We start from the raw sequence: 25765 nt of genomic DNA on the forward strand, positions 1-25765 counted from the left end.
TGATAATTCCATTTTAATTAGATGCAAAGGAATTAAATATTTTGCTCAAGCTTGGCCAAATATTCCTGTAGGCACGAATCACTTTGAGGCAAAATATTTCTTCAACTGTAGTTTAAAAGTCTAAAAAATAATTAAAAAGCACATTGTTTGACAAAAGTCATAGGTATTCTGTTCCCATATTTTTTTTTCTTTTGGAAATTAAAGTTTGTAGGGAGTGCATGTTTCACAGAGAATACAATTAAATTTGCTCTGTTGGAGTATTGGGGTTTTGAATAATTGTTGTTCTAATTTCCAGAGCTTCATGGCTCAGGGAGAGAGACTGAAATTCAAACAGGTTTCATTTTTATTGATAAAATGTCTTGGCAAAGTACAGTGGTATGGTACTATTTTCTCAAACTGGGCTCTTTAACCAAAAGCCTTCCACTGGCTGCAGCAGATTACATTTTTCACATGGTACAATTGAGAAGCCGCCTCTGGAGTTTCATGGCAACTGAAAGAGTGATTGTTGTTAGCAGTGAAATAGCAGTACCTTACTATAGAAGGTGACATTCCTCACTCTTGCTTTCTAAAGCTGAGTCTATAAAGATGATATAAGGGATTGATTTTTTTATTTTGTATTTTTTTGGGGCTGCAAAATGATTGAATAGAGCCTCCCCATAAACATGGTTCACAGTGGTACCAGGTTTACAGTGAAAAATCGGGGGACCTTGTACGTGTCGGTGAATGTCGACACACCTTCTGTCATTTAAACCCGACGTGTGCGCTGTTGCATGTTGCGTGGCATTAACGTGACGCCCTAGGAGTCAGGTTCCTTTAATCTCTAAGCCACTTTGAGACCGGATGACATTCATATCGCACATCACAAAGGCTCCAGGTTCATGTGAAAGCCAGTGCCTCAGACTTCATTGACATGCAGGCTGTGTAACGGTACATGAGAGCCTACCTTCACATCTGAATCTGGGGATTGCGTTCCTTTCATGGGAAATTATTAACAAGTTGAACTGGAGTTAGTTTCAAAACCCGTCGTTGGTTGCATGGCAACATACACTCAGTGAGCACTTTATTAGGTAGAACTGTACACCAGTTAATGCAAATATTTAGTCGGCCAGACATGGGGCATGCATAAAAGCATGCAGACATGGTCAAGAGGTTTTTTCAGACCAAATGTCAGAATGGGGAATAAATGTAATCTAAGTGACTTTGACCGTGGAATGGATAGGCTACAGCAGCAGAAGAGAAATAAGTAAAAAAGAATAAGTCTAATGAATACCTAATAAAGTGCTCAGTGAGTGTACATGCCGGAAAATGGCAGATGGGCAGGCTTCCCCTCATTGCATCGCTCCACTGAACCAGTGAGCCTTTATGGCTTTGTAACATAGCAAGCCAGCTGTCTCCAGATGTGAGCTGGATGTGTAGTATGTGAACATCGACAGGGCACACGATCCGATCCCAGACACACCGTGCGCAAAGCAGGCCTCCGGCGTTGTGTTGGAAGCTTTACGGAGCTGAAAGATAAGAATAAACATGGCGCGCAAGGGAAACGATTGACAATTCTGGGTTGTAATTTGCTGTAATTGCTCTCTGTAGGTGGCTGCTGTATCCCTTTAATCATTCCCAACATGAACACTTTACCCTGATTTCAAATGGTGCTTTGTTTCTGAGAGGCACAGCCCACAAGCAACTGTTCCACCACCATAGCATTTCTTTTCCAATTTAAGATACACAGTCCGCAAAATTAATCTCATAACTGTGCCCACCATGGCAATTGAGTTAATTTATGTAATCTGTACTTTAAGTCTAAAAAGTGGATGGGTAAAGTGCCTTCACTAAGGTTCAATGGCTTTCATGAGCATGCTTCTGATTGTGCAACAGGCAATCTATGTACGTTTCTAAACCCTAGGTAAATTGAAAAACTTTTTCTCTGTTCTAAACACACATACACACACACACACACACACACACACAGACATGCACAGACTTTATATAGATGGAAACACATGATTTAACTAGCAAAGCCAAATAACCTTATTTTCCACACTCTGGTGCATGGAAATAATCAGGCATGCTTGTACTTGCCATATTAGAGGATTTCTGTGTCGAGCACAGTTACAAGCCAACCCACACATCCTCACTCTACCCAGGCAACTGCTCTTACAGCAGGGACACCGATGGCTTCTCTTTCTTTCTTTCTTTTTTGGAGCCATGCTGATCATGGGTTGGAACAGATTCACTGGCCCTTCACATCATGTGGGTCAGATTGTGTAGTGGGATAGAGCAAGTCATCTAGATGAACAGAAGCTCAATGGGAGAATAAACTCCTGCAGGAGGCAATGGATTCACAGCACAGTTATTTAGCTGACGCTTTTATCCAAAGCGACTTACAATTGATCAGAGCAGGCGGGGGGAAAATTCCCCAAGGAGCAATGTTGGGTTAAGGGCCTTGCTCGAGGGCCCAACTGCTGCGCAGCCAGCCAACCAACCACAAACTTTCCAGGTCCCAGTGTAGTACCTTAGCCGCTAGGCTACAGGCTGGATAATGGCCTCCCCTGTGTGTGCTGTGTTTCAGTGGGGACCCCTCTCTCCTGGTGGATGGACAGGAATGGGGAGAGACGCACCTACTGGGGGGGCTTCTTGCCTGGAGTGCAGCAGTGCTCCTGTAGCCTGGATGGGAACTGTATCGATATGAACTACTTCTGCAACTGCGACGCTAACAGAGACTCCTGGTAACACAACAGCTCGCCTCGTTTGCCCGTTTTGTGCGTGTTCATTCCCGTTTGAACGCTTGACCTTGCATGTTCCTTCCTGTCTGCTGATCTTCCAAACGGTTTGAAGGTTGTCCTTCCTGTCTGTGTGCCTTTAAGGCTTGAATTCATATGTTGCCTTTCTATCTTGTTCGTCTACCTACCTAACTGTCCTCACAATTACAGTAATTAAGAGGCTCTGGTGAATTTCACCTCTGCACTCTGGTCCCCAAAGTTTTTTTCTCTACCAGAGTTGATCGACCTTCATTAATTGGTAAGCGCATGGTTAGTTAAAGTCTAATTGATTTAATGTTGCTTGTATATATGCCGTTTAAAAAAAAGAAAAGAAAAGTAATTTCTGAACTCATTGCTCCAATCCAAGTTGGAAGGCATGTGCAGATGTATCTTATTTACTGCAGGCTTTGTTTCTTAGGGCACCCACAGGGTGTCTGTAATCCCCTGTATATTAACTTGAAAGGAAGCCTGTAGGGCGACTTATTTACTCGGTAAAGACGCCTTCAGAATCACCCACAGTGCACACCTTCCATCTCACACAGACAGTGCTGAAATAAGACCCTACAGTGGATATTGATTTGGAACAAAGGATCATTCATTTGTCAGAGAAAGAAGCATTGACTGCCCCATGCACACTATTGCTACTAGACCCTTGTGCTGCTGTTTGCTAATTGTGCCCATTGAAGTCTGTAGGGAGTTACAGTAAAATGAAAGATGGGAGGCAGTGTCTGAAGCATGAATCAATCAGTACACTAATCAGATTGTGCACTTACAGGGCGAATGACACTGGACTCCTCTCCTACAAAGACCATTTGCCGATGAGTGAAATCGCAATCGGAGACACAAACAGGACGGGTTCCGAAGCCATCTACAAAATCGGGCCGCTGCGTTGCTATGGGGACAGTACGTGGCTTGCTTGTTTTTGATTAGTTTGAAATTAAAATATTGACAAACATCAGTAATTGCTCATTATTTACAATGGCATAATTAGACAGCTAATTTGTACTTAATTAATTTAATATAATCTACTTAATTATTTCAGTATTCATTTATGTATTTCCTCACCAATAGCATATCCAGGAGTTCTCAACCCTGGTCCTGGCAGGCTGCAGTCTCCAATTCTGACCCAATAAGTCAGTTTATTTAATTGATCAATTAAGTGCTGAGTAATAACAAAAACATACAGCCCCTGTGGCTCTGCAGAACCTGGGTTAAGAACCCCTGAACTAACCATATTTTGTACAACCTCATCAGAAATTCATTTTGAATTGGGGGGAGAAAAATCCTCACAGAAGCGTATCACTTTTCAGGATTGTTCTGGAACGCGGCGTCTTTCTACCTGGCGTCGTCGTACCTCCACTTCCCCACCCTCCAGGCAGAACTCAGTGCTGACATCTCCTTCTACTTCAAGACCACCACGCCTTCCGGGGTCTTCCTGGAGAACATGGGGGTTAAGGATTTCATCCGTGTGGAGCTCAGCAGTGAGTCACTGCCTTGGGGAATGCAGAGTTTGCAGAATTGCAGGGAGTCAGTGACTTACTGTGCTGTAGAAGGTAGAATCATGCAGTGTGTCAGTACACTGGAGAATGTGGAGTGTCGCAGTGAGTTATTGTACTGTAAGAGGTAGAATCGTGCAGTGTGTCAGTACACTGGAGAATGTGGAGTGTCGCAGTGAGTTATTGTGCTGGAGAAGGTAGAATCGTGCAGTGTCAGTACATTGAAGAATGTGGAGTGTCGCAGTGAGTTATTGTGCTGTAGAAGGTTGAATCATGCAGTGTGTCAGTACACAGGAGAAGGTGGAGTGTCGCAGTGAGTTATTGTACTGTAGAAGGTAGAATCATGCAGTGTGTCAGTACACTGGAGAATGTGGAGTGTCGCAGTGAGTTATTGTGCTGTAGAAGGTAGAATCATGCAGTGTGTCAGTACACTGGAGAATGTGCAGTGTCGCAGTGAGTTATTGTGCTGTAGAAGGTAGAATCATGCAGTGTGTCCATACTCTGGTCGAGGTGATTTTCACCGTGACTCTGATTTCCCATCAGCTCCACTGTCAGTGGCATTCACCTTCGACGTGGGCAATGGCCCCGTGGTCCTGCTGGTGAAATCCCACATTCCGCTGAATGATAAACAGTGGCACTATGTGCGGGCGGAGAGAAACGTGAAGGAGGCATCCCTGCAAGTAGACCAGCTGCCCCTGCGTTTCCTGGAAGCCCCTGTCAACGGTCACTTCCGTCTGCAGCTCAACGGCCAGCTGTTTGTGGGTGAGTCTGCGCAGAACACACACTTCCCTTAACCTTCCTATGCATCCATATTCCTGTGTATCTTCCTATTAGATATCCTATTGGTATTTCTGATTGCTAGTCCTATCCTCATGATCTGCTTAGACATCCAATGGCTTCTGAGAGTGATATAACCAAGTTTTGATCTATCTCTTGTGAATGTGGGTCCATAACCTGTAATTCAGTCATTTTATAAAACACCGAAGAGGTCACTGTCACAATCTGCACAAATACAGAATATTCATCTAATGTCATATATCCAACAGTTTCTGAGGTATTACTGCTCATATTAATGCTATTGTAAGCACACTATGCACTTAGCCCATATTAGATTTCCTTGTTAACGTTCTCAAGGTTGGGATATATATTTCTCAGGTATTTCCAATTTAAAGGTTGTCTTCCAGCTCAGTGTTTCAATACTTCCGTTGATCTTCGTTGTGTGAGAATTTCACGACATTCAATATATTGTATGCTGGTGTGTAGTTCAACAGTATGGATAAAAGAGTGAGACTTCTTGAACTATAGATGGGCATATCAAAGACTATCAATCAGTGATTGGCTAGCACACAGTGGCTGCACCCACTCAGCATGGGTTCATGAGGGCTCAGTACCATTGCTAAGTTGAATATCCCTGTGGAAGGTAAACCTGAAAATACTTGGCTGCCTAATACTTTCTCTCTGCTCACACGGTGAAACGGCAGATGCTGTTTGCCAACCAGATGTTCAGCTACAGTGTTCCTTCTGTCCTCTCTCTTGCCTAGTGACAGGAGATTCTTGTACCGTATGACAGTAGCTAACTTCCATCACCACAGCATTGTCCTTGCTCACAATTGTTAATGAATATTCTTTAGATGACTCACATTTTAATGTTCAGGCTAAAACGTTTGGGAGGCAGAACATTCATGGTTCAAGAACACGGAGCTGAACATCTGGTGGATATATAAACCCGGGCTGAAACCTCTCTCCCTGTCTCCCCCCGGCCTCAGGAGGGACGATGTCGCGGCAGAGCGGGTTCCTGGGATGCATCCGGGCGCTGAAGCTGAACGGGAGGACCCTGGACCTGGAGGACCGGGCGAGGACGGCGCCCGGGGTCAGCCCCGGCTGCCCGGGACACTGCAGCAGCGACAGCCTGTGCCAGAACGGGGGCCGGTGCGTGGAGAAGAGGGGGGGCTACGCCTGTGACTGCACGCACTCCGCCTACGGGGGCCCGCACTGCAGGAAAGGTACAGCGCCCCCTTTTACAGTACATTACAGGGCATTTAGCAGACGCTCTTATCCAGAGCGACGTACAACAGAGTGCAGGTCAAACACAAGTACATGTGCGAAGAGGACCTGAGAGGACAGTACAGTTCCGAGTCCTGGTGTAACCATACGGATACAATCGGAACCCTTGAAGAATACAATCAACTTCCAAACTAGCATACCAAAGAGTACAACAATACAATAGATAATACAAAAACAAAAAAACAATATCTATACGACTATATAAGTGCCATTACAGTCTATATAAGGCTAATCATGGTGGTGAGTTAGGGAGGGAAAGGTTTAGCCTGAAGAGATGAGGCTTCAGTCTGAGCTTGAAAGAGGTCAGAGACCCTGCCGTTCTGACATCCACCGGGAGGTCATTCCACCACCGTGGGACCAGGACAGACAGCAGTCATGAGCGAGAAGTGCAGGTGTTCAGCGCGTGCAGGGATGTGCAGCATGTGTGAGGAGTTTACACCCTGTCTATAGTCCCGTCCAGGTGTTTGATGGGGTCCGCTTTTACCCACACCCTTTTAATGGAAACATCTTTTCATATTTATTATTATAATTATGTAACATTGTGACAAAAAATAATAATAATACAGAGCAAGGAGAAAACACTTCCTGGTTGAAAGTGTGATTTTGGAGCTTTGAATGGCAAGACTTGGTCAAAGGTTTAGAAACCAGGCTGTGATGTGAACAGAATCTCTGTTCTGAAAATATGTTTAAAAAAAAAGGGACAAACTTTATCAGAGGTAGTATTACCCTATAGGTATAGGTCCTACAATTGTACTCCTGGAAAAATGATAGATAATTCATTTGTACCTTTTTTGCTTGTAAAAGGTACTTATTAGTGCCCAAGTATAGTAGTATTGCGCTTTCAGGGCTCCTCCTATTTCTGTACCTTTATTGTAGCTGGTGGTCTCTCATTCTCAGTCCCTCCTCTCTTCGGTCTTCTCATTTACATGGTTGGGTTCTGGCTCTGACATCACAGGGGTCTCACCTCACAGTTCCCTGGGACTGTAATAAGAGTCATTCCTGTCAATGGCTTTTATCTGCTCCGGTACCGTTCTGTTAGACAGCCGACTCCAAGCCCATTCACAGCTCTCTGATTAAAACCGAGGGCAGAGCGATGTTTAATGCATTACACACTGCCAAGCCTCGCTGTCCTTAGCCTGATAATGCGCCGTATGTAAATTCTGCCGGTGGATGACAGCGATTAAATCAAATCCCCATCTCATTTGTTTGCATAAATGCACAGTTTATCTCCTGCATTGTTGTGATCACAAGTACCATTTGCTTTGATCTGTTATTACCCACTTTTATACCTTTAATTTGCATACAAATAAAAGGAATCTCGAGCAGTCAGCCCGTCCCGGAGTGCCCCCGAAGGTAGGAGCGATGTTCTCCGCTGACTGATTTTTGAATTCGGCATCCTCTCTCCCCTCTCTCCCGGGCCATGCTGCAGAGGTGTCTGCAGCGTTCGACAGGGGCTCCTCCGTCACATACACCGTGCGAGAGCCGGTCTCCTTCCTGCGTAACGACAGCGGCCTGCCCTCCGGCGCCCGTGGCGAGAACAGGAAGTCGCGGGAGAACGTGGCCTTCAGCTTCCTCACCGCACAGGCCCCCGCCATGCTGCTGACAGCCAGCTCCCGCCCTCAGCAGCACATGGCCGTCACCCTGGCGCACAACGGTACCGCCCCGTCCCCCCTCTGAGGAAACCCTCACCCATCCCCCATCCCCCCCTCTGAGGGCACCTCACCCATCCCCCCTCTGAGGAAACTCTCACCTCCCCCCCCCCCCCCCCCCCCCCTCTGAGGGCACACTCACCACGACTCTGTCTTACATTTCGGGCTTTGCAGTTCCCAACTCCGACTGCCCGCATTTTGCATTTTTTGAAAACCTTCCGAGGTCGAGCCCTGGAGTTCTGTCAGCTTGCGGTTATTTGCAAATGCATTAGCTGATCTGCTAGCTTTGGGAGATAAAAGAAAGAGAGGACAGCCGAGTGGCGTTGCATACCAGAAAACGCTCTCCTTTAACATCAGATACTGCATGCGACAGTTTGTGTTAGCAGATTCATGCTCACGCCATTAACTGCAGCGCATTCGGGTAATGCAACATTACCCTTTGCAGAGTGGAGGGTCTTTGTTTCCTCACACGGCCACGCCACAGCCCTGCAGCCTGGGTTTGCCAGCATTGTATTAATAGACCACTGCTGCCCGTTGGTCGTAAACATACCTCTTGACATCTCAACAGCTCGACAGATCTGCAGTGCGAAGTAACTTACAAGGAGCGTGGCTCGTAACAACATGGTGGCAGGTTCAAGATCCTCCCAGCTGGGATTATATCACCCTGTGCATCTGTCAGCTACGTCCAGGCCAATCCGCAGCGGGTAGACCACTGCAACCAAGCGCCCAGTGATTTGCAGACACCCGAATGAACCAGTCATCCCGCTTGTGTGCTGATCACAGTTCGTTGGATGAGTTACTCTTTTATTTTTTCCCTCGTTATCCACCAATATTTACACCCCCTGGACTCTATCCACTAATATGGCTGTCTTTGGAGCCATTCTGACATACGTCCTCGGTGCTATGTTCTTGCACCTGTCTTCAGAATTATGGTGAGGTCTGAAGAGTCCTGACTACAAAGGCTAATTATTTTCACACGGTGAGGGGATTGTAACTGTGACATCCGCACCCCCCTCCCACCACAGTGCAACCGGATAACACTAAACCATCTGCCTCTACCTCTCTCAACATGAATATTGTATACAGTGTGGCTGAATATTTCATGTGCCGATGAGCTGTTTAAAAAACCACTAGCCGTAATGGAAAAGATTAAGTGGAAGAATAAAGTTTGGTTGAAAGCCTGCGAGGCAGCGAGTGACAAAATTAAAATGGACGTCGGAAAAGAAGAGTGTTTTACAGTGTGGGAAAACCCATTAGACCAGACAAGTGTGAGCCTTAAAGGGCCCGTGAGGATGTCACTGTGAAAAAGTTCAAACAATAGGCACTCAAGGGGCTCGGGCACTAAAAGCACTCGGCATAAGTGCAGCCATATTTTATTTGCGATTTCGACTCATTAGGGCTGTGTCATTAGTGCAATATGACTGATATTCCATGTCTTCAACGATGGGAGTTAATTTCTTAATCATAGGCTCTGTGAAATTACTTCATGCCATCAGCATATGGTAATAAACTATAATAATAATAATAATAATAATAATAATAATAATAATAATAATGAAAGCTATTTATAAATGATTTCCGTACATACATTGTTACACGTTATTATTTTTTCCAAATGGAATAAGTTATTAGGCATGTATGCAGTAATTATTCCAAGGACATTTCTGAGCCACTGCTTCAACAAGTGGCAGGAAAACAATCAACAAACATGAGGCTCGATGTCCCCTAATGGCTCAAAAATTAACCGAGTGAAAGAATATAATTGTATAAAGTAAATGCATCAAGACAAACATGTGATATGCGGCAGGCTAATACAACGATGTGACAAACATGCAATTCAATTATCACCTCATCATGTTAATGGACACCTCATCATTCCCCCCTTTGCTGCCTTAATGGTGTTTATTATGCAGTTTCAGTGTAAGCAGAAAAATGATGTCTGCAGTCCACTAGTTCTATGGGTCAATGCACTAGCTAGGAAATTGTCTGTGTCTTCCAGAATGTTCCAGAATGTTCCAGAATGTTCCAGAATGTTTGAGACTTTTACTTAAAAGGATAAGATGAAACCGATAAATCACACCTGCCAATTTATCGACTTATCTCATCCATAACACATACCAAATTTTGCACTATTGTTGTACTATTGTACTATTTTGCAGCAGGGTGTACGGCCTGTAGTGCGAAAATGAGTCACAAACACAAGCTTGACTTTTCTCAGAAAGTTCTTAATATTAATTTATTTGCAGTGAGGGCACGGTTGAGGAGGGTCATGTTAACTCTGTAAACATAAGCAATATCAGTGTGGTTCTGTGCAGCAGTTCTCCCTGCGATGAGGCAATCATGGCCTTCCGTAGCCAGAGCTTCTCCCTCCTGCTTTAGGTTCTGGTGTGCGTCGGCTAGTGTCTGTGTCAGCTAGCGTGTGCATCGCCTAGCATGTGCGTCGACTAGCATGTGTATCGGCTAGCGTGTTCGTCGAATAGCGTGTGCGTCGACTAGTGTGAGCATCAGCTAGCGCGTCCGTCGCCTAGCGCGTGTCGGCTAGCGCGTGCATCGCCTAGCGTGTGCGTCGCCTAGCGTGTGCGTGGACTAGCGTGAGCATTTAGCTAGCATGTGCGTCGTCATCTGGCGTGAGCGACGGCTAGCGTGTGCGTCGGCTAGCGTGTGCGTCGGCTAGCATGTGCGTCGGCTAGCGTGTGCGTCGGTAGCGCGAGCGTCGGCTAGCGCGAGCGTCGGCTAGCGCGAGCGTCGGCTAGCGTGTGCGTCGGCTAGTGTGTGCGTGGACTAGCGTGAGCATTTAGCTAGCGTGTGCATCGGCTAGCATGTGTGTCATCTGGCGTGAGCGTCGGCTACCGTGTGCGTCGGCTAGCGTCTGTGTCGGTCATCGTGTGTGCAAGCGGTGTGGCAGGGTCAGGGTCTGCGTTCTCATCCTCCCACTGCTCTCAGCGCCTCTTAATTCCAAATTCAGCAGCGATTCAGGATGCATTACCGTCAAATCGAGCGGCTCTAATTGCAGCTGACAAATCTCTGGCGCATTTGTTTATCATGGCGACCGGAGGGGACTGGAAGCGAGGGAGAGATAAGGGAGAGTGGGAGGGGGGGAGGAGTTGCGTGACCTGTGGCTGTTTAATAACCATGTCTGTTTAAGAACATTCTCATCTGTGTCAGCGGGTGCAGCCTTGGCATACTTCACAGTGAAAATCTATGTCTACGCGGCTGCTCCTAGAGATGCCTAGTGTTTACAGTGTACATTTTTTTTCACATTTAGGGGAATGTGCTAACCCCATTAATCACAGTTGCCTGGTGGGTATTTTTTTCTGCAGATTGTATCAATCAAGTTTAGTGAGAGTAAATCATGGAAATGCAGAGCAAGTATCTGCTAGTTGTGCAGAATAGCACAATAACCTTCCTCTCCTTTCTCTTAATTTGCTATGGTGGAGTATCAATAGCAAACTAGGAGTGAATTAAATAACAAACAATATTGGTCTCATAAGTTTTCCTAACTTGGAGTCATCCAGATTAATTAAGCCTTTAATGATGCGTTGAATTGTTTTTTAATGGATTTTCATGGTTTTATAACAGTGCGTCATGTGTTTGTGGGGCTGCGGTGGGTGAGAGTGTGTGCTTGGGTTTTTCAGGAAGCTTACAGATCTGGTACCACTTTGGTAAGGAGAGCACACCAGATGTGTTCACCCCACAGTCAACCAGCCTGGCAGATGGGCAGCTCCATCGGATACAGATACACCGGGAGGGGAAGGACGTTTACGTCCAGGTAAGAGAGCAGCTGTGTCTTTCCTACGAACGCCACTGTGGATTGGCTGTGTGGAACTCCCTTTACATTCAAGGTCCTGGCAAATGGCCTGGCATGTCGATGGCTGTGCCCAGCTAAAATGGAGCGCCACAGCCAGCAGGTGGAGTTAGTGGACAGAGGGGTATGGGCAAGGCTGATGTTGGGGGTTTTGTTATTCAATGGGGAAAAAGTTACATTTCGCACCACCTGGTGGCACTACAGAGGAGTTGAACAGTATCAGAATTTTAACTTGCTTTCAACTCTGCTTCATCCAATCACATGACTAACCATATAATAGCAGAGTAAAATTAAATGTGTCAAAGAGCAATCTTGCGATAAAGGGTGTCTTGGCTCAGTAACTGCATGGTACACAGCATGCATTATGCAGTGGTGCGCATTATCCTGAAACTTGCTTTGAACGCAGACCATATTTATGAACATATTTATGAAGTTAAGGCTATCAACAGTCTACGTATACACAGTGTCAATATTTTTTGTATTTATTCTACGTACTAATCCTTCTCTCAATGTGAACCTTAGCTTATGTCATGTGTCTGATTATATTGTCACCAGCAACACTAATAACAATAAATAATAATAGTAACAATAAAATTATTAATATTGTGTAAAAACGGAATATGCGCAATACTCCAAAAATAACTTCTGGGATGTGCTGTAGCCCGGCTTATATAAATGTGTAAATTGATGTCAGTATTTGTTGATACAGTCTAAAATTGCTTTCTCCCAGCTTGCAATTAGAGGCATGCTAAATCTACCCTGTAATTCCTTTGGTCTGATACTTATTAGTTTCTTTCTGGGAGATGCGGAACAAATGCACAATGTGAAATACTTGAAGAATTATGCATTTTGATCTATTTTCCTTTGATCTCCCCTGACAGATTGACACAGATATTAGCAGGAAATACAGACTGGCATCTGAGCTGAACACAATAAAATCCCTAACTTTGGGAAAAGTCTTAGGTAAGTGTGTTTATAAAATGGAGTTGCCCTTGCATGATCCCAAATGGCGTTTGGTTATTTAATTCAGAAAAATGTTTCCGAATAAACCTGGCAAGCAGCCCTTCGCCCAAATGCATTTATACAGTTTTACCCCCACACAGACTGCATCTGTTCAGCTGACTCAAGTATGGTTGTTCCGTTCTGTGGGGAAGATTTATGGTCTATACAGTCAAACGGTAAATAAAAGGTGCACAAACTTTCACCAGTCTTCATCGTGACTGCATTTTCCCCCCTAAATACCTTTGCATTTTACCAGCAACCAGAAATTTAATCATCCAAAAATATAGTTTTATCATGAATTTAATTAACAGGTCTGATTGTGTGTTCACAGTTTAATGGTTTCACGCTGGTAAGGACTGGGGAAAAACGAAAAGCTAATTGAGCTTTGTTGGTGGTAAAATGGATGGGTTCAGTAAAGAGGTTCTTGTTCAGTGTGCTCCACTGCCCGTTGCCATGGCAATTGTCTGCACAACTAGTAAACTAATGGATACTGGAGGGCTCTTGGCCTGCAGGTGAGTGATCCAGAGATCAGGCTTTTTGAATTAATTAGCAAAAGTGTTGTTTGAAATTATCTCTGTGCTTTTTAAAAGTGTGGCGGAGAAGGAGTGTTTACGAGCAAGGAAGCGGGGGCGTACGCTCTGGTTTGTTTACTTCATCCAGGAAGACAATTTTATGGGGAAAAAAGGAATTATGACAGCATTTGAATTCAGAGAGCATTTCCATTGTTGGCAATGGCCGTGTCATTATAGTACAAAGAACAGAATTTGAATCTTGACCCTGAGATGGGGTTCACTGCCTCCTGTCGCTCTCTTGGTAAACCGCAGAAAACTTCCATTTCATTGACCATGAAAGAAGAGCAGTTTTCTTTGATCATTACCGGGATGTTCGCATATCTGCCTTTGAAGGGTTTGCCATTTTTTAAATCGTGAGGCAGGGACGCTTAATACCGAGATTTTGAAATCAGCCGAACATTTCAAACTAAAATTGAGAATACTTTTGCAAAATGCAGAACTGCTTTCAATGCAAAACAATCAGATGAAATTAGCAGTCTGTCTCCCCCCAAGTCATTCACATGTAGATTACATATGTAACTAAAGATTACGGACAAATTTGCTAGCATGTTCCCTTTCCATATAAACACGCAATGAAGGCAGTGATGTGGACAATACAATATAGTGTCTGAAATATAAACATATACACGTATATTTTCCTTCTCAAGGTGAAGCCACATGACCACTTACATTTGAAAGGTGTTGACTGTATTCCTACCTATCATCACACAGAACGAATCCACCCCCCCGAACCCCGAACTAGAGCTTTTGTGTACCATCACACACGCACACACACACACACACACACACACATACTTGCACAATGCGCACATGTATACTGATTCAATATGGTTTCCTCACAGCTGTAATCATACCTAACAGCCCTCCGGATTCCTCTTCAATTAAGCTGCCAGAGCGGTGTGGCTTCACAAATTACCAGCCTTGTCTGGAACGGGAAAACGTGTGCATCTAGCGGCAATCCCAGCCGCATCTCCGGAAACGGCTACATCACAGTCCATTCAGCGCAGCGCATGGGATAGACGAGTGCGATGAAGCTCATTTACATTCCTCATCTCTTGCAGCAGGGTATTATCCTTGTCCTTTTGTGTGGCCTGCACGGCGAACGACTTGCCAAATGTACTGCCTCAACCCCGGCTGTGTTAACATCACTTACATTTGTTGCTGGTTATTTTGATGCTCGACCGTTTCGTTACCAAGCAAGGCTGGTTTGCATGGGGAGGATCATGAAAGGACATTCAGTTAGCGTGTGTTGGGTGATTATTGGGTGTTATATTATTATAGATTTTGAAATATAACAGCATTATTTTGGTGGGGATTTGAAAAATGGGAAAAGTTCATGTTTTTTCCCTTTAAACCATGCTGCTATTTTCGTCAGCGACTGACACACACCGTTGATATGTGCACTCTTTCTTGCCGTCTGAAATACATAGCGATACATAGCGATACAAGATATGTTATATAACTTGACAATAGATCATATAAATAAGAAACATTTTACTTCTTGCCATTAGTAGAGTAATGTATAAATTACATCCTGGAATGAAAGTAATTTGAACTGTGCTTGATTTGGGATCAGGAGAGTGAGAGAGTGAGAGAGTGAGAGAGTGAGAGAGTGAGAGAGTGAGAGAGTGTGTGAGTGTGTGAGTGTGTGAGTGTGTAAGTGTGTGAGTGTGTGAGTGTGTGCAGTGGCATGATTAGCATTTTGACAGTTGCAGTTTGTCTCCGGTTATCATAGTGAGAGGCACTTTCATGGCATATTGCAGTAGTTCTCTGGCGGCCCTTATAGAAACAGCCATCTAGCGTAAGTCTTCTCTTGCCACTTGCAGGAAGTGAGGGCATGGATGCGGAAGTGGTTCTGGCCGGCTCCAGGGGATTGGTCGGCTGCCTCTCCGCCGTCCAGTTCAACCAGGCCGCGCCACTCAAGGCGGCGCTGAGGAATCGGGGCGGCTCATTGGTCAGCGTGCAAGGTCACGTGACGGAATCCAACTGTGGGGCGTTGACCAGCGTGAGCACCTTCACCACCTCCTATTCCCTCTCAGGTGGGCCTAGTCTCCCCAACCCCAGTCCCCTCCTCCATGAACAAGTGCACTGTAATCCTATTTAATCCAAATTTATTTATTTCCTGCTTGCACAGTGCATTGTGATGTGTGCCATGGTCTCAGGCACGCCTGCCATTTCTACTTACCTGCCACAAGGGTGACCACAGTGAAAATACATGACTTCATTGTGTTTTCATCGATCGTTTTAAAGTGCAGTTATTCACCAGGTCTTCAGGGATATGTCTGACTGCATTGTATTTTAATTATCAAATGAAATCCACCAAATAAAACGCCCTAACTTGCGCTCCCGCAAATTGTGCACGTCAGAACAAATCGACAAATAAAAAGTTGATGTTTATCCTGGTCTCTAAAGTACGCCTGTGAATCAAAAAAGCAAAGCCATCAAGAAAAGTTTAAAAGGAAAGTTTGTGGAGCACTTTTTTTTGTCTGCCATAACTTAACTCCCTGCCCCAGCTGAAGATCAGTGGTATGTTCGGGGCTTCATTTCATCCCTTTCCCTTTATCTTTTTGTCTATAGATCACTCAGAGAACATTGACAGGGGTAAAGAACCCCTGAAAAATGCAAACCAAAGTGATTCAGTGGTAATTGGAGGTGAGTGCTCCTCTTTCATGTTGTACTTTTGTCATTATCCAAAAACTGAAAGCCAGCATCTTCAGATCTTCAGCCCCTGGCTGCGTTTGCTTTTGTTAGATTTCGGTTAGCGATTAGCCAGAATCACTGTGTAATGGGAAGAGTTGTTTACTGGGCTCTACTGGGCTCTACAGGGCTGTTCTACAGAAGTTCACTCGACACAGTCACGGATGTGGAAAATTACTGCTGCTGTGTGCACAGCTGCGTTTTTGAAGAAAATATTATTTTAGTCGTTAATGTCTGGGAATATTAGACCTTATAGATTCTTCCATTTTTATCCTTACAAGTACTATATTTTACGTACACTACCACTACCAGAATGCTTGCATTATGCATTTCAATGTATTGTCTTATTCAACCACGAGGATCCAATAGCAACAATGCAAAAAGGCATCACAAAAGCTCAGCACTTTTAATTAGTCTTACGAACAAATATTTTCTGTTATTTTCAGTATGACACAAAGCAGTGTCATACTGAAGGAGTTATTTTTTGTAGATTTATAAAATGATAAACTAACTGGATAAATTAGTGGTGTCCTCATTGCCAAGAGTCACTTGCACAAACCAGTTGTGGAAAGTGACAAAGCAAATGGCGATGAACTAAAACAGTTGTTATTTTAAGGAAACGGTGGTATAGAACTGAAAAGCCTGCTTTCAACCAGCTTTAAGAAGATGTAGTGTAACAAAATCAATTTGAAATTCTTCTAGTCTAACCCCAGTATACTTATTTACTGTAGACAGAAGAAACCAGACAAGATGAGTCACCCATACTGTATACTAATCACCTTTAATCGGTGTTGTATAACAATGAAAACCACAGACACTGCAGCTCTCCTGGACAGCCGTTGGCCGCCCGTGGTTTAAACATTAGGCGGAGAGACCGATGATTTGCAGATTTGTGATTTGTGGGTAAGGCTAAGCCGTTCACTCCCAGTGTGGTGTCTCTCCCCCCAGGCGTGATCGCATCAGTGGTCTTCATCACCCTCTGCGTGGTGGCGGTCATGACCCGCTACATGTACCAACACCGGCAGTCCTCGCAGGCCGGGGCGGGCAAAGAGAAGGACCACCGGCACAGCCTGGACCTGCCCCGCCGCACTGAGCTGGACCTCCAGAGCTCGGCGCGGGACAGGAAAGAGTACTTCATCTGACCCCGGAAGCCTCTGCAGCACCACTGATACCGACCCCAAAGCCCTCCCCTCTTCACCGACCGCTCCCCTGCCCTGACCGACCGTCTGCCTGGAACGAGGTCTGTGGGGAGCGGGCGTGGCTGTGGCTTCAGACTTGTCCTTGTCAACTGGGCATTCTCCAAAATGGGGGACAGACACTTTCAGACTATAGGTAGCAAGTAGGCCAAAAAAAAAAAGAACTCAGATTTGTCGTATTGTGGGGGCAAAAGTAATGGGAGAGGACAGGGTCAGTACATATTTCTGTAGAACGCTCGTGGTGTATTGTGTTCAAAAAATGTGATAAAAGTGAACACAGGCTGTGAGCTTTGATTGTTCGAAATGCTAAGGTCAAAGGTTAAAGCACCAAAATGTTAAAAGGTCAAGAGCAGTGAAAACATAAATAAAACAGGAAGCATATTCTGTCCCTGTATCACACCTGGAAGGATTTGCATTCTTCAGGAGATATTTAACTCTTACAAGGGCTCCAGCCTGTCAACGGTTATGCTAAAACACTAAAATATACAGCCTAACACACAGGACCTCCTACCCCCCAATCCACCCCAATACAGCATATACTGGGAGTGGAGAGCACAAGGTTTATTAAGATGGAGCTAGCAGTTGGTCAGAGGTCATTTCTGGTAAAAGGTTGGTCATATTTCTTTCATATTTCTGTCAGCGATATTTCTGCCGTCAACGGTGATCAAGAAAAATCCGGAACATCCCATGCAGTGTCTTATACAGTTATCCCCTGTGTTTGCCTGTGCATGCACTGACTTGCAGTGTTTTTGTAAACTCCTACAAAAAGTCAATGTCAGAACTATTTGCCGAACCCCAAATTCACGGAGCTGTCAGACGAATTGCGGCCAGCCCCCGCGCCGTTATCGTAAATACAATCCCTTTGACCGCATCTGTCTCCTGCTGCATTGTTTGATGGAGGCAGCTGCAGCGTCTTCCATCTGCTGTCAACATCTGCTCTCGGCCCGCAGGAAACCGACGCATCAAAACCTGCCGACAATTCTGTCTGCCCAAGGGCTTTCAGACGCCCTCATAAACAGGGCGGTTATTTTCAGACGCTCCCTGCCCTCCCCGTTCCTGCGTGTCACAGGTCTGTCACTACCCCTGCCATTCCGGATTTGTATTCCCCCGTCTCTGCATCTGCCATGTTTTAGTACACACCGATAAGCTGAAGCCACGTACAATTTCAGTTTCATTTAGAACAAAACAAGGCTGGGTCTAGTCACCTGGAGTGAAGCTTTGTGAACCTCATGATGGGTGAAGGTAGCATGTCCTCCCTGTCACTGATGTATAAAAACATTCAGATGTTAATCATCTCCATTGCAATGGCTTGTTATGATTGGTTACAGTCAGTTTGGGACACATGCTAGCCCCACCCAGGGAGTTCAAAATTGCATTCTCTTCTGTTTTTTATTTAGGTCCTGGATGGCTGCAGTTTAATTTTGGCTTTCCGTGATTCCGTTTGGTCCGTGATTCTCATTAGATAGATGAACTCGGTGAAAGTTCCTTAGCAACGCACACTCCCCTATGATTGGATACATGAGGAAGGAACAGATCAGACAGAAATTGCACAAATGTTCACAACGATGAATTTTGATCGACCATGTCATGCTTTTAGGATGGCCACAAGTAGACAATATGGTGATTATAATGTTATAGTTGTGAATTTATTGAAACCTATTCATCTATCCATATTCCATCATTACAGTGATCTTAATGAAGTTTTGTCTTGATTCTCCATGAAATGTCAGCAACAGCTGCACATACTGAAATGTGTTTGGGAGATGTCTGTGTAATGCATAGTGACACTTGGGTGCTTACAGGTTTGGAAACTCCGTCGTCTCATGGTGGAAGATGGCCAGTAGTATCCATTTTCTTTTTATATTAATGTGCCCAGATCCCATCCAGCTGTGATGCACTTCTTGATGAACTGAAAAGAAACATCAGCTTAATTCGATTTTATTTATTTATACCTACGTGCTTTTAGTATATCATTGAGCATTGAGTTCTGTCCAGTCACTGAAAAAATAAATTAGGCAAATTAGGCAAAGGTGGAAAAAAAATAAACAAACCAAAAAAAGGTTTTTTCGTTCATTATACAAGCATGTTCCGGTTGTATTGAATAGAGGCCATGTCTTGTTTTCAGATGCTATGTGTCTTCAGTGTGTCCCACATCCAGGGTTTAAAAAATGACATGCGTTAACACAAGTTGGGAAGAAAAAGATATTTGCTTCTACATTTGCAATGAGCTGCATCTGGCTTGATATCATGGTGACCATAGTTTGAAGGATGGAAGTTGAAATGTACGTGGAGTTCCTTGGGAGGGTGGGGAGCGCGCAGTCTTTCGTGTGGTCCATTGATGTTTAACATAGACAAGAGTATTGCGGTGTGTCGTAAAAGCCTTATCGTAGAAAGCGGTGTATCTTCTTTTAGCCTACGAGTGAGATCTCTTCGGTACGTTCAGGCCGAAGACCTTCCCCCCAACCGCCGTCACCGGTTGGCTCTTTCTCTCGAGGGCGCTGGGTTGGCGGGGGCCTCCTCCGAGCGCGGGCAGCCGTGCGGCGCTGCTGGTCGGACACGCGGCCTCAGACGGCGGAGACGAAAGAGGGAGAGCGAGAGCGAGAGAGAGTACATAATACCGATGACAAAATACAGTAAGCAAGGCCTCCGCACAGAGCACACTGCGTTCTGCGGCACTGCATCACCGGCAGTTCTTGTTTTAGCTGGTCATTTTTCGAGTCTGCTGTGGACCTCGTAGGAAAAAGGGTACGAGCAAACCCGTTGCCTGACGCGTTCTTTTTTGAAGTGCATTATGTCCTTATAAACAAGTCGTACAAAACCTCTCAGACTCTTCTCATTTATACCAATGTTGATATTCTGGTTTGTTTTCTATGGCTATAATTGTACATGTACCTTGTATATAGGTTTAATAATTATATTTAATAAAGAAGCATTTTTACAGCTTTATGTGCAAAGGTTCTGCATTCTGTCTTCTTTTTCTGCTAGTTTAAATGCAACACTGCAACAAAGTCTTGTGTACATGAACATATAAAAAATATACTGTATACGTTGAAGAAGAGTGACATACAGAAATACATTTTTCTTGTTTTGGGATTGGGGTAAACATGTAACAAACCATTTATTTAAAAATGTCATTAACACGTTTAGCAACAACTGTTTGTGTGTATGTGCGTGGGTGGGTGTGTATATCTTGTGCCTCTGTGTGTATGTGTCCAGGTCCATGTCTATACACACCAGTACATAATAGAATAAAATCAAATTACCAGTGCATTATAGGATATAAGCAAATTAATTACCATAATTTCAGCAAATCATCAGCTTGGTAAATAATTTGATTTATTGTCTTAATTTAGTTAAGAGCATTGTGCATGAAAATGCTGGGTTTGAACCACTGCTCTGGAAACATCTTCTCTCTGAATGCATTCTCCCTGGTGACTGAGTCCTGTGTATCCAATTAAAAATAACCAATGAAAAACATTAGATTAAATCCCCATACCTGTACATGGCGGATTCACAGACATAGTGTCGTATGGCTGGGTCAACACAGGCAAAGACGTGTAGAAACATTGTTGACATTTCTGCTTGAATTTCGAGTGATCCAAAATGGGGTCCTTCATGTAGGCCCGAGTAACCATCAAACAGCTCATTTCCAAAGGTCATTTATCTGCCTAATCCTTTCTGTCTCCTCAGCAACCCCTGCTTATGCATTGTGGTAGGCATTCTGTATCAGCATCTCTTTTCCAGCACTACAGTAGCTGCAGATGAGGTCAGTGATCAGTTCATTTCTCCTGGGTGTTTTTCTGCGTTTCCATAATGAATCTATCAATATTACAAACCAAGAATGTGCCAGGTAGGACCCTTAAACTGGAGACCACAATTATAGTGACATGCTCAAAAACAAATTAGATTAAAAAATGCAATACAACAAAATGAATTTTCAGTCCTCAAATGTCTATCAGATGTTTATTTTTCGCTAGATTTCATAGTAGATCAAAGTATGGGGTTACGAAATGCGTCTTTCAGAGCATAAAATGAAAAACCAGCCTGTTGTGGAAGTAATTTGTAGGGATGCGATGGGGAAACTGCCTGCGTTATCTGTGATGCGTGTACTATTTGTTTTGGATACATACCCCAGGAAACCAATTGTTGCTGTCAATTGCAACACTCTACCAACCAAATCAAGCTGTAAAGTTAAAAAAATCAGTTATGACAACAGATTGTTTTGAGTTGGATTTCCCACAACAGTTCAACTGCTGGCTGGATATACACTAACATTACATTTTTATCAGGTCTGAGATTAGAAACTTTAAGCAGCAGGTTTGAACAAAAAAGTCAATGCAAGGTTCTTCAGGACCAGACATGGAAACCCTTGGGGTAATACTATATATTTTTTGCAACATATTAATGAAAACAACCATCTTTGCTGCCCTTACCCAATAAAGTACTTTTTTATTTCAGGCATTAGACTTCATGGATAGACACCATTTAAAACTGATTCTGCTCAATTAGCGCTGACCATCCAGAATTAGACCTCTAATTCCTTACTATAAGTAATGACTAATTGCACAATATTCAGTTTTCCACAGGATTTCATTAATTTTGACCTCACATTAGATAAAATCACCAGTTAATTAGCCAATAAAATCAACTGTTATTGATGACATAATCATAAATTACTCCGCTAAGTGAATGCAGCAGTTGCGAAATGTTATTCATTTCAATTAACACCTTTCAAGATCGATCAACAAATTACACTCCCTACATTAACCACAAATGCTTCTGAGAAAAAATCCTCTACGGTGTGGAGAAAGAACACTTCAATAAAGAGGCTATGCGTTGCCTAAATGTGGTTAAGGACAAATATAACAGTCCACTAGTTAGCAGAAGCTAACAGGTTAAATTAGTTAAAGGTTTCATTCACCTGGCTCTCAGATGCATAGACAGTATGGCATGAGAAGCAGGTAGCACCTGCTGTAGAGGACCGCTGGATTGCGATCACGCCTGTGGCCCTCACCCGTCTGTTCTGCTACGGCCTACTGAGCTGACTGCTGTGCCTCATTCTGACATGCAGACTGAGTATCACAGGGTAGGATCATCAGAGCCAGGGTGTGAACCATCCACAGGAAAAGGGTGGTGAGGAGGAGGTAGATGAGTATTTCCTCCCGAGAGAGGCCGAGAAAGACTGAGAAAGCCAGGGGATGTTTCATCCGGGCCGATAATGAAGACAGCATCCTGTACAGTATGTAAAATGCGTAAGATGGCAGGATGAAGGCAGCAGCAGGAGTGCAGTCCCAGGGCACCACTTTGCCGATCTCACGGGTGAAGGCACAGGGCACTGGAGACCTGGACGGCACGGAGCCAGGAGCGGGAGACAGCAGTGCCGTGAAGACGGCCATGGAGACGTGGAGACCTTTGAGGTTCAGGCCCGGGGCGTGTAGACAGATGTTCGAAGATCTGTGCCAGTCACACACGTCACCTTGGAGACCGTGAGGAGTTTCAGGGCTGCTTCAGATATTTCCCAGATTGTGGAATCGGCGTCATTAAGATGCTGATCAGGGCTCTGCAACTGCCCAGAGTCCCACTGAGAGCAGCCTGGATGTGTCTGGACATGCCTGAAAATGAAGTTGAGCAGAGATCTCCTGCCTCAGAGGATGGTCGTTACTGCCCTGGGCGGCCTGTGCCACAGCGCTGCACAATTTCAGAGCGAGTGTATGCAAAACCACACACTCAGCGCACTCTCTGCAGATTGCAACAGGAAGAGCTTTCACATTGGAGTGTTTATTTACATATTTTTTCTCTTTCAAGAGGTTCAGATGAAGAATAGTGGGATTGGAGCCTTGTTTTTGTGGATAAGCATACATTTTGGAAATGTGCAAGCCCCCGAATCTTTGCATCTTTCAAATATTTCCTTTTTCCTTTTTTCTCACACACACACACATGCACACACACATACACACACACACACACACACACACACACACATATATATATATATATAGAGAGAGAGAGAGAGAGAGAGCGAGAGAGAGATATTGGACATTAAAGTCTATACGTATTTGTAAATACCCTCAAATTAAAGGTGACAGTTTGCATTTTCATATACAACTTCACAGTCCTATAAAATACAAATTGCTGGATTACAAAGCCAAAGGAACAGAAATTGTACCACTGTCCAAATACTTACAAACTGTATTACATGTGTATTTGTGTTTGTGTGTTTGTGTGTGTGAGTGTGTGTGTGTGTGTGTGTGTGTCGCAGATGCAAGTTATTTCTCTTGACAGCCAATGTCTACAATTTCAGCAAATCATGTGATTCAGAGCTGGCTGCTGGCATAAACATTCTATGAAGTTGTTGGCCAACAGCCATTCCAGGCCACACAATGGAAGTTTATAATTATTTTTTATAATACATAGTAAATGTACAGTATTCTTATTGAGGTTTAAAATCCCCCCAACCTAGTCCATGATTGACAACCCCCACCCCCGGTCTGTGATCGCTTCCAAAAACATTCTCATTTAGGGCCGCCAAAATCCTTCAGCTGGCTCTGAAGCGAGTCCATTTCTGGAGAGCAACCACATCACTTTTTTTTTTGTTTGTTTGGTTTTTTTTTTTGACAAAGCAAGAGATACTTGCCAAGTTAGATAGAATACATAAAATAGACAAAATCAAAAATCCTTCTGTTATTAATAAAGCCAATGGCTGTCGACTATTTCAAGCAATTGCATGTATTCAGATTATTTGAATCAGTGATCCCTTTGTCTCAAATTTGCTGGTGACTAATGCATTAGTTGTGTAATCAGACTGATTAATATGTTAAATGGTGCAGCCCAATACAAAATTCTTTATTACATTTCATCTAAATGTGTCATCCTTGTTGTTGGTGCGATCATTTAATAGTCATGATTGGGGTTAACTTAATTGTGTTTTTGTTTTCATTGAAGTGACTGTTTATTACGTACATTCTCTTGTCCACCCCTTTGTTGGTTCAGTGCATTTTGATTTGTACAGCCAACCCACTGGAATGCAACCAAGAAACAGTAATGACCAATCTTAATTTATGAGATTCCTGTTGCTTCATTACCTGCCCCTAATGTTATTTTATAATACTGTGTAATATTGTGACACAATTATATTTCCCCAATATTTCTCTATACATATTGCATTTCCTTCCTTCATCACCATATTTATTCATCTGAGGCTGCTGTCATCCAATCTAATCAATACTGATGCATGGTGGTGAATTTACTGCCCCCTGCTGGTGAGCTTGTGTCACTCTTCTCTTTTCTCTCCCTGGTGATTTTGAGCCCCACCCTGATGTGCTGCTGCTGTTACCATGGCCCTAAATGCTCCTGCTTAAGAAAATTCTGACCCGGGTGCGTTTGACCCAGGCTTGTCCTTTAAAGCAAATGGTGACAGGTCCTCTTTTTAGACCCTTTTTTGGTTTATTACTTTAATGTATTTTTCTGAGTATAGGACAGACTGTCATTATTTAAAGGGCTGTAATTATATGGGTGCAACATAAGTCAGATATCTTCTCTCTGTACAAATATGCCTCAGATTATTCTTTTTAAGGGACACACATATAATGCTGTCTATCAGAAAGAACGATCATATCTGGCCTTGTTTTTGCAGGTTACTGTAATATGACATAATTTTGAGTCTTATTTTGTCTTTTAGTCTTATTTGTAAATTGCATTGACCCTTGATGGTTCCTATAATGATTTTGAAGGAGCAGTGCAATTTAATGACTGTAACCGAACAGTGGAGAAAATGGCAGCTTTGTAGTGGTTAAGCTTGCAGCCAAAGGGTTGCAGGTTTTTCTCTAGCTGTAAGGGAAAGTGTTGTACCCTTGAGTAACGTACTTAACTTGAATTGCAGCAATAAATGTCTGGCTGAATAAATAGATGCTATATAAAAATAATAAAAATGTTTGTATGTCACTCTAAATAAGAAGCTCTGTTAGTAAAATATGAAACCCATATGCAATAAATATTAATAATAAATGAATCTACATGCTAGCAGAAGAAACAAGAAAAATAAAGGCATGGCAATCAAGAATAAATAGAATGACACCATAATAAATGTATAGGAAAAAATGATTACATGGGAAGCATAATTTAAAATGTTATTTGTGTGCATTTTTCATGTTATGTGCTTATATTGGCATTTTGTTCCTTATTTCTCAACTGCGTTTTGTTTCACCAATGTACTGTAGGTCTTACATGGATAAGAGCATTTTGCTATGCAAAATATCACCCTTTTCTCTGGGGTTCCTGCTCTTTATGAACCAGGGGTGTGTCCCAATGCACAAAACATGCTTTCTTCCACTTCCATCACGTCCAGTATATGAAGTATGGGGGAGAAGATGAGTGGAGGAAAGGAGGATGCATTTGGTCTCCGTATAGCAGTGCTCCTGGTCCTGGAGAGCCACAGGGTGTGCTGGCTTTTGTTGGGCCATGTTCAGCCCCGACAAAATGTAGCAACGCATTTATTTAAACAGAAATGGTGGCGCGCTGAACATCCTATA

The 25765-nt window shown here is 43.7% G+C and overlaps 1 protein-coding gene across 1 annotated transcript in view; it reads left to right on the forward strand.

Annotated features, from left to right (window-relative positions):
* LOC133116640 (contactin-associated protein-like 5) overlaps positions 1-20192 on the forward strand; it is a 111525-nt gene extending 91333 nt beyond the window's left edge. Inside the window, exons 14-24 of the mRNA XM_061226451.1 lie at positions 2567-2723; positions 3532-3659; positions 4067-4237; positions 4796-5014; positions 6019-6255; positions 7746-7970; positions 11601-11734; positions 12652-12733; positions 15171-15383; positions 15922-15996; positions 16990-20192. Of these exons, the coding sequence (XP_061082435.1) occupies positions 2567-2723; positions 3532-3659; positions 4067-4237; positions 4796-5014; positions 6019-6255; positions 7746-7970; positions 11601-11734; positions 12652-12733; positions 15171-15383; positions 15922-15996; positions 16990-17183 (1835 nt within the window). The 3' untranslated portion in view covers positions 17184-20192. The remainder of the gene's footprint in view (positions 1-2566; positions 2724-3531; positions 3660-4066; positions 4238-4795; positions 5015-6018; positions 6256-7745; positions 7971-11600; positions 11735-12651; positions 12734-15170; positions 15384-15921; positions 15997-16989) is intronic.
* The last annotated feature ends 5573 nt before the right edge of the window (positions 20193-25765 follow it).

The sequence above is a fragment of the Conger conger genome, chromosome 17 (genome assembly GCF_963514075.1).
Source record: "Conger conger chromosome 17, fConCon1.1, whole genome shotgun sequence".
In the NCBI taxonomy this organism is placed as follows: Eukaryota; Metazoa; Chordata; class Actinopteri; order Anguilliformes; family Congridae; genus Conger; species Conger conger.